General features: G+C 34.1%; 1 protein-coding gene across 16 annotated transcripts in view; it reads right to left on the reverse strand.

The window, feature by feature from the left end:
• ERCC6L2 (ERCC excision repair 6 like 2) overlaps positions 1-19,362 on the reverse strand; it is a 144,232-nt gene that overhangs the window by 101,761 nt on the left and 23,109 nt on the right. For 10 of the 16 annotated variants that reach the window (XM_070589902.1, XM_008528596.2, XM_008528597.2 and 7 more), the window contains 2 exons: positions 15,714-16,138; positions 1,861-1,983 (listed from right to left, as the gene is read on the reverse strand). In XM_070589902.1, the coding sequence (XP_070446003.1) occupies positions 1,861-1,983; positions 15,714-16,138 (548 nt within the window). Of the gene's footprint in view, positions 1-1,860; positions 2,003-15,713; positions 16,139-18,892; positions 18,953-19,362 lie in introns of all 16 variants that reach the window. The other 6 variants (XM_070589903.1, XM_070589907.1, XM_070589905.1 and 3 more) reach the window with 3 other exon arrangements.

Raw genomic sequence — 19,362 nt, forward strand, 5'->3', positions numbered from 1 at the left:
ATATCAAAAAGAATAAAATACCTAGGAATAAATTTAACCAAGGAGGTGAAAGACCTGTAACTGAAAACAATAAGACATTGATGAAAAAGATTAAAGATGACACAAATAAATGGAAAGATATTCCATGCTTGTGGATTGGAAGAACTGTCCATACTACTGAAAGCAACGTACAGATTCAATGCAATCTCTACCAAAATTCCAATGGCATTTTTCACAGAATACAACAAACAATCCTAAAATTTGTATGGAATCACAAAAGATCACAAATAGCCAATGCAATATTGAGAGAGAACAACAAAGCTGGAGCCATCACACTCCCTGATTTCAAAATATATTATAATATTAATTGATTTATATATACTATATTTATATATATACTATATTTATTATATATACTGTATTTATAATATTTATTTGAATGCAGCCAAAGTAGTATTCAAAGAAACATTTATAGCTTTAATGAAATTTATTAGAATACAAAAAGACTGAAAATAAATGAATTAAGAATTTACTGAAGGAGGTAGAAAAATAGCAATGTATATTATGGCAAGGAATTTATACACATATCTGTGTGTGCGCGCACGTATACATATGAGAGAGAGAGGAAAAGAGAGCAAGAGAGGCATTAGTGTCGATTAAGATAGCTATTAGCATATTTCATCACACCATCAAGTGAATATCCTTACTTTCTTCTCTCTTCTCCCATTCTTCTTCTGAAATATTTTAAGTATCCTTAAGTATTTTTAAATATTTAAAGTATTACTTTTCCCTCTTTTTTCTCTCTCCTGTCTGCTAATTATAACAAGTGACACAGACATTTATAAGCTCTGCACTGATACGTAGAACCAAATAACTGAAAACAAGGCTAAAAACAGTACTTGAACTCATGAAGACTTAAAACACATTAAGAATCATGATGCTTTTTTAGGATCAAATTGAATTTGACACTCAGATGTATTTATGACACTAAAAATAATACGACATTTAAAGTAATAATAATTAGAATACCTTAAGCCAATACTTCTCAAAATTTTATACTGAAATGTCCCTACTGATAGACAAGAGTAAACTTTGACTTCTCAGCAATCTTATATATAAGACTCTATTTTAAAATTTGTGGAAAGTGGTCCATCACCATAATATAATAAAGATTTTATAAAATCACTTTATCTTTGTTTCTATCCAGTTTCCTGGATGCTAAGGACAATATAAAAGTCAGACACATAAGTAGAGTACAATTTTTTGCATTCATTATTTTATTAGAAATCTCTTATTTTTTATAAGATCATATATAAGATAGTTTTAAACATATATTTACAAAGGAGAAAACTGAAGTATGGACATGAAAAGCATTCACATGTGCAGAGATAGAGACAAGCCTAGATCTTAGCCTTTCCGATTCCAGCTTGAATCCTCCTTGTATAAGAAGAATTTGTTGCATATTTTCAGGATGTAATTAGTCTGCTAAGCAACTTTATCAATGACACACCTTTGTTACCAATATCTACAACTGTCTCCTTTTCGTTTTCACATAAATAAAAAACAATATGATGTACTTCAGTTAACTTTACATGGACACTCATGAAAATTTAACAAATTAATCTAAGCAAATCATGTACACCAGCCAAGCAAAAGACTTGAAAAGAAATTCAAGCTGAAATTATATTTTCCCATTTTGAGAGTCAATCATATTTAACTTGAGGAGGAAATTGATAATCCTTCAAATATTAGGTCTATAAAACAAATATTTTAATAATGTCTTTAAATTCTTATGTTTTAAATTTATTGTGTGATGTTTAAAAGTTTCTACATACTTTTGCAATACTAGCTTTATGAGTTGTATATTTCTAGATATCTTACCTTTTTTGCCGTAGAAGAAGAGGGTTCCTTTTTCATACTTCTTAGTAAAAACTCTGGCATGTTATTTTCAATATCCTCACGAGTTCCTTTTTTATGCAAAACTGCAGCCAAAAATGAAATAACCTGGAAAAAAACCCCACAACTTTTTTAATCACTATGTATAATGTATCATGATGGACAAAATTTTACTGCTTACATGACTAACTACCCAATTAGTGACAATTTGAGTATGTTAGGGGGAAAACATAACATGAAACACTAGTATTGGTTTTCTTTATTTGGATTAATGAACAAATGTATAATATACATGTATAACATACATAATATAATATAAATGTATAATACATGTTACCCTTAAATAGAGTAAAAAAAATTCCCACCTTGCCATCTCTTTTGTGACAAATTCTACCTACTCAATGAATTTTTGTTATGTTGATTTCATCAGCTGGAACATTACCTTCTTACTTGTTTCTATCCATGGAAACTATCTGTTCATATCCTCTATTAGAATAAACTGTGTACATTCTTTTTTCCTTGTAGAAAATAAACTCCTTAAGGGGGTAATATTTGGCTCATAAATTTATGTACTTCTGTTTGCACAATAAATATAAGTGGAATGACAGAATGTTATTTTAAGATAGACTAAGACAATTCATCAATGTACACACCACTTTGTATAACAGGTATTCTCCAAATATCAACTGAGAATGACAGAGAGACATAGATGAAAGACTTCATATAATTAAGAGCAAGAAATGTTTAATCAATTGGACTTTGGTTCAATTCAGCCTTAGTTTCTTGGCAGTTATGTGAACTTGGGCAAGTTAGTTAACCTCTTTGAATAACTGTGAAAATAGCAAAAATAATATTGGCAGAATTGTTTTAAAGGTTGGGGGAAAAGAATTGATCATTATTTTAGAAAAATAAAACATATATATTAAAAAGTTAAAGAAAAAAATGACAGAATTAGAAAAATTATCAAAAAATAATGTTTTTAACATGGGAGTGAATATCTACGATCTGAATCCCAAATGATAGAAGAAAAAGAATGGTGTAGGAGAAGTATTTGAAGAGAGAAAGGCTGAAAACTTTTAAAAACTGATTAAAAAAATCAAACCATACATTCCAGAGCCACTAAGAACATCAAGCCCAAACTAAATAAATAAATAAATAAATAATCCACAAGTAGGTACTTTGTAGAAAAAAACACTTAAAACTTGAAACAAAAAAAATATCTTAAAAACAGCCAGAGGAAAAAAACAACAGATTACCTACAAAAAGCAACATCTTTAGACAAATAGCTTACCTTGCAGCAAAAACAATGGAAGACACTAGACAACAGAATGATATTTGCAAGGTTTTAAAGAAACTAAAAGCAATCTAGTGTTATATCCAGTGAAAATCATTCAAGAATGAAGATGAAAATATTTTCAGACAAAAAAAACATCTAAGCAAATTCATCATCAAAAGAGCAACACTAAAGAAAATAACTACAGGATGTTTTCAGGCACAAGGAAAATGATCCTATGTATCTCAGTGATGCAGAAAAAAATTAAGAGGAACAAAAATGGTAAATATATAGAAAATATAAATGCATATTGACATTATGAAATAAATATAAAATGTCCTGTTGGGATCAAATAAAAAAATAAAAGATATGACAACAAATGTATATGAGTCAGAGAGGGGACAGTGTAGTTACAATTTCTGAGGTCCTGGTGTTATCCAAGAGGAAATAAAAGTAGTAATTTATATTAGATTTTGATAAGTCAAGGATGTCTGTTATAACCTCTGGGGTAACCACTAGAAGAAAATACAACAACATGTAACTACTAACCTACTAAGAGAAGGGTAATACAATAATATGAAATCACCTACCCAAAAGGAGGCAAAAAAGAGAATGAAAATGAACATGGATGGCACGCAACAAATAAAAGGAAACAGTAAAATAGTAGGTTTAAATCCAAATATATTAGAAAGCCCATTACATAGAAATGGGCTAAATGCTCTAATTAAAAGACAAAGGTTGTCAGGCACATAAAATATATACGCCATTTACATGAAAAACATCTAAAACAAGGGATGGAGAAAGTTGTAAGTAAAAAGATGAAAAAAGACAATGCAAATAAAAACCAAAAGAAACTTGATACAGCTATATTATACCAAATGAAGACCCCGAGGCAAAAAGCATTACTAAATTAAACAGGTACACTTTAACTTGATATTGACAAAAAATTGATTCACTTGGAAGTTATTTAAAAAGTGTAGATTGTTAAATAAAGAAAAATTTACTGAAACAAAAACGTAGACAAATCCATAAGCACAATGGTAGATTTTGAAATAACTCAGTAGGAACAAATAAACAAAATAATCAGTAATGATATGGAATATTTGAATAACATGGTTAGCAGACCTGACCTAATGAGCATTTGATAAAACACTGTACACTACTGTAAAACATCATTTCATTTTAAGTACACATAAAATATTTACCAAAGTTGACACGCGAGGTCATAGGGCAAATCTCAACACATTTCAACAGATCGAAATCATATAGAACATGTTCTTTGATCACAATGCAGGAAATAAGAAATAAAAATATAAGCAGAAAATCCCCAAATATTTGGAAAGTAAGGAATATACTTCAAAGAAGAACTCACAATAGAGATTAGAAAATATTTTGAATTGAATAATAATGAGTAATAATTACATATTAAACTTGTAGAATACACCTAAAGCTGTGCCAGAGGGACTTATTTAAGAATCTATTTCAAAAATTTATAAAAATAACAGAAAACAACACAAAAAAGCAGAGCTGTAAAACATGAAAAAGCATACAATAAAAAGGATCAACAAAGCCAAATAATCATTCTGTGTAAAGATTTTTAAAAACTGAAAAACTCCTAGAAAACTGATAAAGAGAAAAGAGAAGGTAAGAGAAGAGGCAAACACACATACAAAAATACGTGTAAGACATAATAAACAATGTTATGCCAATAATTGTGAAAATTTAGAAGAAATGGAGAAACAGCATTTACCAACACTGGTATAAGAAGAAACAGAAACTTTACATATTCATATAACTATTAAAGAAATCTAAATATATAATTATAAATCTTCCACAAAGAAAACTAAGGGTCAAATAGCTTGACCGATAAAGTCCACCCAGTGCTTCAGAAAGATATAACGTGGGCCGCCCCGTGGCCAAGTGGTTAGTTCACGTGCTCCGCTTTGGCAGCCCAGGGTTTTGCCAGGTGGATCCTGGGTGTGGACATGGCACCGCTCATCAGGCCACACGGAGGTGGTGTCCCACATGCCACAACTAGAAGGACTCACAACTAAAAATACACAACTATGTACTGAGGGATTTGGGGAGAAAAAGCAGAAAAAAACAAAAGAAGATTGGCAACAGTTGTTAGCTCAGGTGCCAATCTTTAAAAAAAAGGGAAAGTTATAATGCTAGTCAAACTCCTCCAGATTTTAGGGAAAGGGAGAAATGTCCTCAACTCATTTTATGAGTTCAAGATAACCTTGATAAGAAGACCTGACAAAAATATTATATACAGGAAATTTATAGGCCGATTTCTCTCACTCAAATGGAAGCGAAATTCTTAAAATATTACCAAATGGAACACAGAAACATAAAAAAGGAATATATACCAAAACTAAGTTAAGTTGATTCTGAGAATGTAAGTTTGGTTTAACCTTCAAAATTTAGACAGGTGATAGGTATTAGGTAGGTATCTTAGGTATTACACTTAACTTTCCTAACTGTTAGTTTCCTTAAAACAAGAATAAGAATAGAATAGGAATAGGATGATCTATTTTATTACAAGATACTTACATTTTACATAAAGTGGTACATTATTAACTTTAAGCACACTGTGAAAAGTTGGGAATGTATATTTTTATCACTAGAGCAACCACCAAAAAACAAATGCAAAGAAGTACAGTTAAAAACGCAATAGAAAAATTACAATGGAATTCTAAAAAAATATCAACCCAAAAAGGGTAGGAGGAATAGTAAAACAGAAAACAGTCTGTTCAAACAGAAAACAAATAATAAAATGGTATATCCAAATCCAAACATAACAGGAGTTACATCAAATATAAATGGACTAAACACTCCAATTAAATATCAGAGATTGCCAGAATGGATAAAAAAGTTGTCTACAAGAGAGACACTTTAAATATAAAGACACACATAGTTTGAAATAAAGGGATAGAAAAAGACATACCATGTAAACAGTAAGCATAAGAATACCGGAGTGGCTATTTTAATATCAGATAAAGTAGATTTTAAATAGTATCACCAGAAATAGAAATTCCACAATGATAAAAGGGTCAGTTCATCAGGAAGACGTAACAGTCATAAAGGTTTATGATCCTATTTACAGAGCTTCAAAATACATGAAGGCAAAACTGACAGAAGTAAAGAGAGAAATAGACAAACCCACAATCATAGTAGGAGATGTTAACTTTCCTTTTTCAGCAATTAATATTAAAAAGATAGAAAACCTGAAAATTATCAATTATGTTGACCTGCTAATTGATATTTATACAACACTACATCCAACTACACTACATTCAGAATACATATTCTTTTCAAATGTACACAGTATGTTCAATAAGCTGGGCCATTAAAAAAAGTCTCAATAAATTTTTCAAAATACTGAAATCTTACAGAATATGTTCTCTAACCATTATGGAATTAGAAATCATTAAGGATAAAATATCTAGAGAAAAATTAGGTAAATATTGGCAACTCAAACATATACTTGTAAATAACCCAAATATCAAAAAAAAAAACCCACACAGAAAATTAGAAAATATTTTGAATTATATGAAAATAAAAATATAACACATCACATTTGTAGGATGCAGATAAAACAATGTCTGGATCTAAATTTAGAGCATAAGAAGATAGGTATAAAATAATGATCCAAGATTCTACCTTAACAAGCTAGAAAATGAAGAGCAAAATACATCCAAGGTAAGCAGGAGGGAAATAACGGAGATAATTGCAAAAACAATGAAATACCAAATAAACAAATAAGAAAATTAACAGAGCTAAAAGTTGGTCTTTGAAAAGATCAACAAAATCAATAAACCTCAAATTAGGCTAATTGAGGATAAAATAGAGAGAATACAAAATATCCACATTAAGAATGCAAAGAGATATCACTCAGATCCTACAAACACCAAAAGAATAACAAAGGAATATTATGAAAAACTTTATGCAAATTAACTTGGCAATATAGGTGAAAGGGATAAATTCTTTAAAAAATACAATTCACTAAAAACTGATACAGCAAGAAATAGAAAATATGAGTAGCCTCATATCTATTAAAGTAATTGAATTCATTATCCAAAAACCTTCACTTAAAGGAAACTCCAGGTCCAAAAGATTTCACTAGTAAATTCCATCAAATATTTAAGTACAAAATAACACAAGCTTTACACAACTCTTTAGAAGACAGGAGAAAGAAGCACTTTCCAATTTATTTTATGAGGCCTGCATAACCCTGATACCCAAAACAGACAAACACGTTACAAAAAATTGTAGACCAATATTCATAATAAATATAAATGCAAAAGTTCTTAAAATATTAGTCAACTGAATCCAGCAAAACATAAAAACACTATAAATTGGGTTTATCCCAGGAATACAAGATTGGTTTAACATTAAAAAACCAATCAATATAAATCATATTGATTCATATAATAATATATTAACAGAATAAAGGAGAAAAAAATATGCTTATCTCAATAGATGCAGAAAAATTAATAAAATTCAACACAGGCATACCTCACAGGTATTGTGGGTTCCATTCTAGACCACAGCAATAAAGTGAATATTGCAATAAAGTGAGTCACACAAACTTTTTGGTTTCTCAGTGCATATAAGAGCTATGTTTACACTACACTGTAGTTTATTAAGTGTGCAACAGCATTATATCTAGAAAAACAACATATACACTTTAATTTAAAAATACTTTATTGCTAAAGGAAAACTATATCCCTAATTATGATAATTCATAATTCAATCTGTTCGTCTATGCAAAATGATATACTATACAATCTTAATTCTAACTTAATTTGTCAAATTCCACGAAACAAAGATATGTGAAATGTCTACTATATTTATTTAAGAATCTCATCTTTGGAAGAAGTTTTATAGAAGATGACTAAATTTATAAGCTCTAATTATGGATTAGCTTTACTTAATTCACTAAATCCACTAACAATTTTAAAGAAAAATCTTTGCATCTCATTTAAGTAATCTATACTATCTCCTAACAGATTACTCACCCACCTCAAAAAAGTAAATTGAAACAAAAATAAACTAGACTTTAGTTGAGATCACACACTAACTGGAGAGCCTCACTAAAACCACTGACAAACTTTTAGCTTATTATATTAAGGTAGTGCTAGCAGTAATGTGTCAACATCCAAAAGGCAGATAGGGAAAGGGAGAACGTGAAGAATAGCACACGTGGATTTTATGGACCAGGATTGTAAATGGTACTCAGCACTTCCACTCTCATTTCTGTTGACTGAATCTGTCACAAGCCCAAGACATGCAAGAGAACTGGGAAATGTAGTCTCTGTCATCTGGCCAAAACTCTGGGAATGCAAAGGGAATACGAATTTTTAGTGGAGATCTAGCCGTCTCTATCACGCTGTTCGCACAGTAGAGGTCTACCAAAATCTTAATTCATAGAAGGAGAATGAAATATTTACAATAAAGGTTTATGAAACTAATCTGAAAAAACAAAACAAAACAGAACATGCTTTAACATGGAATGGTTTTAAAATTATGTTTAGAGATGAAAAGAACAAAAATAAGTATTTAAGTGTCACCCACAGAATAGTAAAAGGCCAAAAACTGCATTTCAGAAATGAAATATCACTCTGGGAAACCTTCTGTTTTACAGGCATTCGTTTTTATAGGGCATCTTGCCTTATGCACAGTCCGCTCATGCCATGCAGAGTAGATCAGAGGCAGGGGGATAATGCACAAACCTTCCCTTACAACAACAGAAGAAGGCACAGCAAAAAATTGTCCATTTCTTATAGGACCAAAAACAAAAAAAGGCTACATTGCTTATTTTTCATCTCCCTGGGAGATAAAAAGGGAAGACAGTACTTTGGAATCACACTTTAAAAAGTATGATGATTTTCGCTTGTTTTAGAGACAACAACAAAGTGCTATTTTGAAAGGACGCCTAGCCCATTTATCTTACAAAGTTCTATTCCTAAAATCCAAACTACATGCCAAAATGAGGAAAGTAGTTTGTCTTTAAAATGCTAGGACATTCTTCCTGCTTGAAGGGTTTGTGGCTCTGGGGATTAATTAGCCTTTCACATTGGTTATTATGGCAGTTTCTCCATGAATGAAAATAAAGACAATATTATTATTTTCTTTATTACTACATTCTGAGTGAATGACATGACTTGTGATCTAAAGAACTTTTAAATTTTAGTACAGCTTTTGAATCTACTGAAGATCATATTATCTAAAAAATGGTATTGACAATAACCTAAGAAAGCTATCATTATCAGCAATCCCCCCATTTCTCTCAGGATTGAGGTTTACTATATATAGCTTTTGAAAACAATAGCCTTCAGTGAAGGTATCTTTCATAATGTAATATCTAATAATATGGAAACAAGGATTCAAAGAAAATCTTTATAGTTTGCAAAATTCTCTCTCCTGCTGCTCAAACGGTACTAATACCATCTGCTTCAAATAGCAGATGGGGAAACAAACATGTAAAACACATACACTTATTTAACAGTAGTCTTTAAGACTTTGTGCCTATGAAAGCCAATTACCAAATTAAGATAAAAAATCACCATGATTCAGTGAATGAAGTCTTCTTTTAAGATAAATTTTTCAAACACTATACTAAAGTTATGTCTTTGATGAAAAAAAAACCCCTTAATGTCCTAATTGATATCACTCAAATTAGTTCTAAATTTTGGTGAGTTTTCAAAAGCAAAGGATGAAAATACCAAGTTGCCTGTGAAGCCTTCCCTGACACCCCAGGCAGGCTTGCTCCTCCCCTTCATGCCACTTAGCAGACTAGATGACGACCCCTTGGCTACGTTTCTTTCCATCATTATTTGTGAACTCTGTAAGGGTAGTGATCGTGTGCATTTATCTTAGGCTCTTCAGTGCCTATCAACAGGGCCCAGCCCACACTAAGTGTTTAATAAATGTTAACTGATTGGATAAATAAATACGGTTAATTTAAAGCCAAATAAAAGGTTGCAAGATGGAGGCAGCAAAGGGTAGAGGGAGAAAAAGTACTGGAATGGAGATGAAATTGGTTACTTCCTGTACATGACCTTATAGGGAAGTCATTTAGTAGAACTGTGTCTCTGTTTCTTCATTTATTAAATAAAGAAACTGAACAAGATTATCTCCAATATCACTTCCATTTGTAAAATTTTATTTTTTTAAAAAACTGAGATGGTCATCATCCCATGTATATTCACATAGACTAAATGCTCTTAAGCAACCTTCACTGAGCCAACTCATCACATTAACCAGTTTTCATGCCCTCTGAAAAACGTGCATTAGTTTGAGCAAAGGTTCTAAAACTTGTGTGTGCCTCAAGTTGCAGGGAGGGTTTGTTAAAACAGATTGCTGGGCCCTACCCCAAGAATTTCTGATTCAGCATGTTTGGGGTAAGACCCAAGAATTTACAATTCTAACAAGTTCCCAGGTGATGCTGATGCTATTGGTCCAGAGATCACACTTTTGAGAACCACTGCCCTATAGTAAGCGCCCATTCACCTCCTTTCCTATTAGTTGGGCTGTTTGGTTATCAAAGGTCAGTTTCTCAAACCTATGCATTACAGTTGAAATTCCTTATTTTAGTTACATTAACTAATTAAGAATAATGTAAATGTATAGAGGGGAGTCATTTTCAAATTACCTGTTGAATTACATGTGAGAATTCTGTAAAATATTGGAAAATTTTCATAAAAATCTGGGATTTTTGCATTCCTTCCCAAATTAATTTCTTAGTGCAATTAAAAACTAAAAGCAGTTTTTAAAATAAAAGTAAAATAAAATAGTAGGTGATGAATTATTGGTGTTGAACATATCATGGGCACAAACAGACATGAGGAAACTTTTGGGGTGATAGATACATTCATTACCTTGATTGTGGTATTGTACTAATCATTTCTTGGGTACATAAACATGCAAAAAATATCCAATTGTACATTTTAAATTTATGCAGTTTATTATATGTCAATTATACCTTATTAAAGTATATAAACAACACACAAAGATACATATACACACACACTCATCACAACTATTAAAATTAATAAGACTGACAAGACCAAATTTTGTGACGATATGGAGCAACCGTAACTTTCATACATTGTAGAAATGCAGAATAGTACAAACACTTTGGAAAAATATTTGGCAATTTCTTATAAAACTAAACATACATCAGCTTATGACCAAGTAATTTCATTTCTAATTATTTACCCAAGAAAAATGAATACATAAGTGATTGTTCAAGAAAGTTCTTAGTTTTATTCATAAAATATAGAAACTGGAAATAGCCCAGGCATCAATTAGCAGGAGGACGGATACACAAAATGCTGTATGTGTACAATGGAACACTACTCAGCAATAAAAAAGAAAAAAATTACTTATGTACTTAACAACATAGATGAACCTCAAAATATTATGCTAAGTGATAGAAGCCTTACACAAGAGTGCATCTGTATGATCCCATTTATATTGAAAAGGCAAAATAAATCTATGATATAAAAAAGCAGAACAGTGATTGCCTCTTGGGGATGGTGGGAAGACTAGTAGGCACATGATAATGTTCTATATCTTGAAAGGCTTATTTGGTTTACACAGAGATATGTATTTGTCAAAACTCATGGAATGGTGGGTACACTTAAGATTTGGGCATTCATTGTAACTTTTACCTCAAAATGAAAATAAAAGAATTGTAAATAAATATTGAACTCTAATTAATGACATGCATGCACAAATGTTTGGGGATAGAACATACTAATATCCGCTACTTAAAATGCACCAAAAGATGGATTGATGGATGGATAGATATGTGACAAAACCACGTATAAGGAAATGTTAAGATAATCTAGGTGGTGGGTATATGGGTATTCATTGTACAATTCTTCCAAATCTTCTTTACGTTTGAAAAGTTTCATAATAACATGTTGGGGAAAAAACCAGTTTGTAAGATAGTAGTGATTCCATCTTTTTGTGTATTTATGTTGGTCTGTGTGTTCATGGACATGCACATATGAAGTATAGTATGTGAATATTTATGCATGTTGCATATTCAACTGGTCCCTTTCAATAAGATCCTTCCAATTCACTTAAAATACACACGTTACCCCTATCCCCAAAAGATATAAAACAAACAAGAAATTCCCGCAAAATCTCATCCTCCTTCAGCTACTACTAGCTCACTTTTGCCAGCATTCAAAGCCACATTTCTTAAAGAGGTGGGCATACTTCCCGTGTCTATGTCTTCAGCCACTCCATTCTGGCTTGTGCCCCCAAAATCCCAGCAAAATGGTTCTTGCTTGGACAGGCCCCGCGGCTAAAGTGGTTAAGTTTGCGCGCTCCACTTGGGTGGCCCAAGGTTTCCCCAGTTGGATCCTGGCGCAGACATGGCACCGCTCATCAGGCCATGCTGAGGCGGAGTCCCACATGCCACAACTAGAAGGACGCACAACTAAAATGTACAACTACGTACCGGGGGGATTTGGGGAGAAAAAGCAGAGGAAAAAAAAAAAAAAGATTGGCAATAGTTGTTAGCTCAGCTGCAAATCTTTAAAAAAAAATAAAGGTCCTTGCTCAAGATACCAATGATTTCCATATCACTAGATCAAATAGACATTTTTTTTTTTTAAGATTTTATTTTTTCCTTTTTCTCCCCAAAGCCCCCCAGTACATAGTTGTATATTCTTCGTTGTGGGTCCTTCTAGTTGTGGCATGTGGGATGCTGCCTCAGTGTGGTTTGATGAGCAGTGCCATGTCCGCGCCCAGGATTCGAACCAACGAAATACTGGGCCGCCTGCAGCAGAGCGCGCGAACTTAACCACTCGGCCATGGGGCCAGCCCCTCAAATAGACATTTTTTAATCCTCATCCCTTGAAGAATGTAAAATATTAAATTTACCAACTTTTACATTTGAAATGAGGAAAGCAAACTTTATTTATTATATAAAACAAGCTTTTTTAAAAAGAAGAGCTTAATTTCATATTATGACCAAGTTAGAATGTAAAAAAGGGGAAAACTTAAAGGATGATATCAGAAAATAGGGAAAAAATGAAGAAGGTAACACTATGGTTCAACTAGTAAATGCCAATGGTCTATTTTTATAGACCATTTTGAAATTCTAGTGAAGTCATTGATTATTGTTCACATTTCTTCAACTGGCTTAGTCATTATTATCTACTGAAGGTCTATCTTAAATGAGTCTCTCAAACCACCTATTTACACAGAAATTATTCTCTGAGTTACAAGAACAATAGCCAGAGAACTAGGTCCCCAAGAATCAGACTAATCCAGCTGAGTATCAAAATTAGAAAAGAAACGATTTCCTACCCTTCAGAAGATGAGTCCTCAAAGACTTTCACAGCACATAACACAACTCAAAACCTTCTAATGATTTCAGTGTGTCAGGTAATATAAGATTATACAGTAAAATCACTTAAAAAATAATCCCATGGAGCCAGCCCCTTGGCCGAGTGGTTAAGTCCGTGCGCTCTGCTGTGGCGGCCCAGGGTTTCACAGGTTTGGATCCTGGGCGCGGACATGGCACTGCTCGTTCGGTCACGCTGAGTCAGTGTCCCACATGACACAACTAGAAGGACGTGCAACTAAGATATACAACTATGTACCAGGGGGATTTGGGGAGATAAAGCAGAAAAAAAATAAATAAATAAAAATAATCCCATGAAATGTAAAATACAGAGAATTTCTTTGTAACATGGGGCCTAGAGATGAAAGCTAAATTTGAGCCTAAAACATGCAGAAGAATTTGAAATGTATTTAGTAGTTTTAGGGTGGGGGTTTCCAAACTGTACCTCACTTTTTGTAGCACCCTCATGTTTCTGATTTTGAAGATAAAAAGGCGTTGGCTAGTCAAAGAAGCGTGGGAAAGAACATTCTAGAATGGGCAAAAACAGTAAAAGTATATGTAAAGATAGTCACAGAAGAGCCTTATTATTTATTTTCCTCTGGTATTCATCTGCATATCTTGGGCACAGACGGTAGTTTCCTGAAGGCTTCTTTCTTTATTCTGGCCACCTATTCTTCTGAGAAAGTAAATTCATTCATTTCACAAGCAATTATTTAGCACCTTCAATGTGCAAACCTAGAACTATGTACATTGCCTGGGTTTAAAGGAACAGAGAGTATGGCTAATGGTAACACACTGTAATTATAATTATTCACCCTAGCTTTTTATACCAGAGCTTTATACATAGTTGCATTACTTGGCTATTTTTATATATTAAACTTAGTTTTTCACTTACCTTTGAGTTCCACTAACAATGGAGGTGTCATGAAGAATAAAATAGCTTAAATTCAATTACAAGGAAGAAAACAGAAGGACTTAATGCAAACTAGACAAACACTCCTGAAAATCCAGAATGAGTGTATGGTATAAAGTCTAGATTCAGAACCCTAATCTTGTTAGATCACAAACCTTTGTGGCAGGCAGCTTCTGACAGATCTCCCAATAACCCCCACCTCGTGATATCCACAACCTCGTTTAATCTCCCCCCTAGACTACAGGCTGAACCCAGCGACTTGCTTCCAACGAAACGAATATGGCAACAGCGAAGGGCTGTCTCTTAGGTTACAAAAGACCATGACTTCTGTCTTACTAGTGTTCTCTCTTGCCCTCTCACTTGCTCTCCCTAACAAAGCATGCTGCCATGTTGTGAGAAGCTCCACGAAGAGGCCCATGTGACAAGGAACCCAGGGAGGCCTTCACCAACAGCTTGAGAGAAACTGAGGCCTCAGTCTAACACCCACAAGGGACTGAATCCTGCCAACAACCAAGTGAGCCAGGAAGTGAATCCTCTATAGTTCAACCTTGAGATGACTGCAGCCTTGTGAGATGCAGAGCCGGAGAACCCAGCTAAACTCTACCTGGATTCCTGACCCACACAAACTGTGTATAAATAATGTGTATAAATGTGTATTTTTTAAGCTGCTAAATTTTGGAGTAATTTTTTACATAGCAATAGATAAGTACCATAGATCCTCTCTACAGAAAAGTAGATACATGTACAAATTCCAGCATACTTTAAGGAAAATAGGGGGCCACTCTGAAGTCTACCATTAGAACTACCAGCAGCCCAAGGACTTCAGGTTAAGAAATTTCTAATATGATAAACTCCAAACAATATGCACAAAAGACTTGCAGGAAATCAATTTAACCATGCTCTCTAGCTTAAGAAATGTCAGAATACTTCCCTTCCATAAAGTCTTACTAAGAAAGTTAAACTACTTTAAACATAATTGATACCTTAATACTAGCATCACCAAAGGTAAAATGAAGCCAAGTCATACCGAAACAGTATCATGAACAATGTATTTCACAGGTACTAAACAAGCCCTGAGGATAAAATAAACACTATCCTTAACTTTGAGGACTTTACTATGTAGTGAGTGAGACAAACACACAAACATACACACACACAACACATGAAATAGCTACCACAGGAGTTAGGAGTACAAATAGAGATTTGCATACAGTATCCACTCATGTACATAATAAATTGACTTTGTTGAATTTTAATTATAAAGTAATTAAAATAAATACCTGTACTGTTTTTCCTAGTCCCATGTCATCACCAAGAATACATCCTCTTCCTTGGATAAAGTGTCCATAGAGAAACTGGGCCCCTTCCCTTTGGTAGTCTCTCAAATACCTATTAATAGTATAAGGAATAGAGTCTCCATCTTCAGATAATTGAAAAGCAACAGAAGATGACGGAAATTTTCGGTCTGGGAAATACGGTTTTTCCAAATCTTCATCATCAAATATAAAACTCCGGGGGCAATCTTTGACAGATTTTACTTCTTGAAGTCTTTTAAGAGGTACTTTTCTTTCTTGAAAATCTGAATATAAGACAACTGCAAATGACTTCCCATTTTCATCCACTGTGACAGATTTTATGCTTGCTTCACAAAGTTTTTCATTATCTGGAGAAGGGGCGAGACATCGTTCTCCTGGATGCCACATGTCTATAATAACAAAGAAGAAAATAAAGTCTCCAAATCTAACTTATAAAGGAACACCTCACTATTCACTGCTATGAGAAAAAAATGTACCTCACATACATACCCTTTTCAAATAACTGAAACAAGATAAATTATACTTATGACATGTAAAATATATTATCAGATGTTCTCCTATAATAAGCAGAATAAAGATCGCATAATCTATTTCCAGTGGTTCTCACCCTGGCCGTGTGCCATAATCTCCCCATACACCTTTGGACACTACCTCTGTTGACTCTGATTCAGTGGACATCTGGTTTGATTACCTTGTTTGGCTGTTACTGTTGAATTCAAAAGGTGACTCTGATGCACAGCTCATCACCATTATGTGTATTATTCACGATATAGTAGAGTAATAGTGAATAAGACTTGGTAGTGAGTAAGCTAATATCCTCTGGACAGGAACGCTTTTGTGACTCTTCTATCTGTTTTTTTAAATTGTTCCATCGCCCTTCTCTGGAGACAGCTGTTTCTTCTTACTGTCAACACTGCTGCTTCTAAACCATTGCTTGAATTTGTATACAATTAACCAAGAGAATCTCCAATTCAGCTAGAGTGATTGTACCAGCCTTGTCACAGCTTTTTCCCTTCTAGCTTTTGAAGAGTTGAGGTTCTTAAAAGAGAGATGGATTCTAAGATCTCTTTCTGCTAAGGCAGCATTACTCTTTGAAGAGTCTGACTTCTCTCTATGAATTTATCTGTGCTTAACTGTACAGATATCTATTTTATTCTCTATTTAGAAAATACAGCACTATGAATGGGAGGGGAGTCTCTATACTTTCCTCCATGCTACCATCTGTCTAAAACAACTGTTGGCAAACGTTTTCTGTAGTCAGGTTTTAGTTGTTATTTTAGATTTTGCAGGCTATACTGTCTCTCGCCCTTGTAACACAAAAGTAGCCACAGACAACACATAGACAAATGGGCATGGCTGTGTTCCAATAAAACTTTATCTATGAAAACAAGTGTCAGGCCAGATTGGGCCCCTGGTAGTTCGCTGATCTCTGCCCTGAGGCATGCTACCTTTGGCTTTCTCCTAAATTACTGCTATAGACTCCTAACCATTCTCTCCTGCCCCTACTCCCCCGCTACAAGCCATTTTCCACATAGCAGCAATATCGACTATTTAGAAATATAAATTATTAGTAAATCTTTAACTTAAAACCTTTCAATAATTATCTACTGCACAAAGAATAAAGTCCAAACGCCTTACCATGGCCTGTCAGTTCCTATATGATCTGCCTCTACTTACCTTTCCAACTTAATCTGTCAATTTTTCCCTTGATTCAAACATACTAATCAGGGCTTCTCCCAGCTGTTTTTATGTCATCTCAGAGATTTCGTCTCTGACCACCTTATTTAAAGTAGAGTACTCCATTATTCTGTATCTCAGTATTTTTTTGCCTCCACAGCACATATCACAATGTTTAATTATCATGTTTACTTGTTTTTATACGTCTCTCCCATTAGAGACTAATTTCCTTTCCAAGAAAATGTCTGTATTGTTCAAAATTTTGTCTCCAGGACCAGCACACAGTAGGCACTCAATAAACATGCTGAATTATTAACGAAAACACATCCTTGACCTCACAGATCCTTGATTTCTAGTGAGGGAGATAGATACTCAAAGTTCACAAACATGAAACTATAATAAGTGCTTTGGAAGAAGAGAACAGAGTGCTATGAGAAAGAAGCACAGAGGACACAATATAAAAGGGAAGGAGATCTAAGAGGAGTTCTCAGTCAGAGGGCACAGCATGTACAAAGCCTTATGGGCTTCACACAACAGATTATGAAACGGTATTTGGTTCCTGAGTTTGGATAATTTCTAGAACTAAATAGATTCAGTTAAGCTTGAACTAGGGCTGGAATCTCTACGTATTCAAACTTCAGAACAAACAGTTTAAATTGGGAGGATTTCCTGTTGGACTGATGGAGGGGCTGGGGCTAAGGCTCCTCATGATCTGGTCTCTGTCTTCCTCTTTGCCTTCATATCCTAACCTCTCTCCCTCTTTCATTCCAAACTGGCCTCCTTTGCTATTCCTCAAACACAGCAAACCAGCTCCCACTCCAGGCTCCTGGGCTTTCTTTTCTGATTCTGTCTCTTCACTTGGATCTCTGCTCCAATGGCATCTCCTCAGAGGTGTCTTCTCTGACCATCCGATCTAAAATAGCATCCCCTGCCACTCTCTTCCTTCACTCTGCTTGATTCTATTTTCAGAGAAAAATATGAATATCTGTTACTGTTTATCTCAACTTAAATATAAGCTGCCTACAGCAGAGACTTAATTTGTGCTCACTGCTATATCCTAGGGACCTAGAACAATGTTCGAAACAAATACCTGTAAAATTAACAAATATTCATATATAACTAACATTTGAAAGCTTATGTGTGCTGGTATGTGCTTTAGATGTAGTAGCTCATTTAAGCTTCACAACAACCCTTTTATTACTTCACATACCTGATATTATTAGTTCCATTTTACAAATGGTAAAACAGATAAAGGTTAACCAACTTGCCCATGGTCAGACAGCTGGAAAGCAACAGAGCCTGGATTTGAAACAAGCTAACCGACCTTGTAGCTACCAAGCTGTACCAGCTCACACGTGAATGACCAATTCCCTGGAACTGAGTGACTCCGACCCTTTTGACTGAGGTATGAGCACCCCAGTCCCTGTAAACTCCACTCAGGAGTTTCATCGATCTTTTTCACTTACCAGGTTTCTGTAGGTGTTTACATTTGTGGTCCCTGAATTACAGTGTCATCAATTCCTAGCCTGCAGAGTTGAGGCTTGTTACTCTCTGAACTTTAGCTCTGAATTCCTCCTATTAATGCGATTAATGATATTCCTGATCTATCTAATGAGATCGATATCTTCCTCCAAGGAAAGCGTGTAGGTAAACAACTGGCATATTGCTGGGCACAGAACAAGCACTGAACATAGGGTAGCTTTTGTTATATCACTATTCATAATGAAGTCCATTAATTTGGGAACAGGAAGGCATCCTACAGGACTTGTGGCAGATAACCACACTCTCCTTAAACCCTCTCTCGGTGACGGCCCTGACTCAGTACATCATATATTAAGCTCTTTGTGTAATTAGTAAACTGAACTAGACATCGCAACCTTTATTCATCTACTTAACAACAAACTTCTCCCATTCACTCTGAACTGGAGCATACAAG

The sequence above is a fragment of the Equus przewalskii genome, chromosome 22 (assembly GCF_037783145.1).
Source record: "Equus przewalskii isolate Varuska chromosome 22, EquPr2, whole genome shotgun sequence".
NCBI classification, from domain to species: Eukaryota; Metazoa; Chordata; class Mammalia; order Perissodactyla; family Equidae; genus Equus; species Equus przewalskii.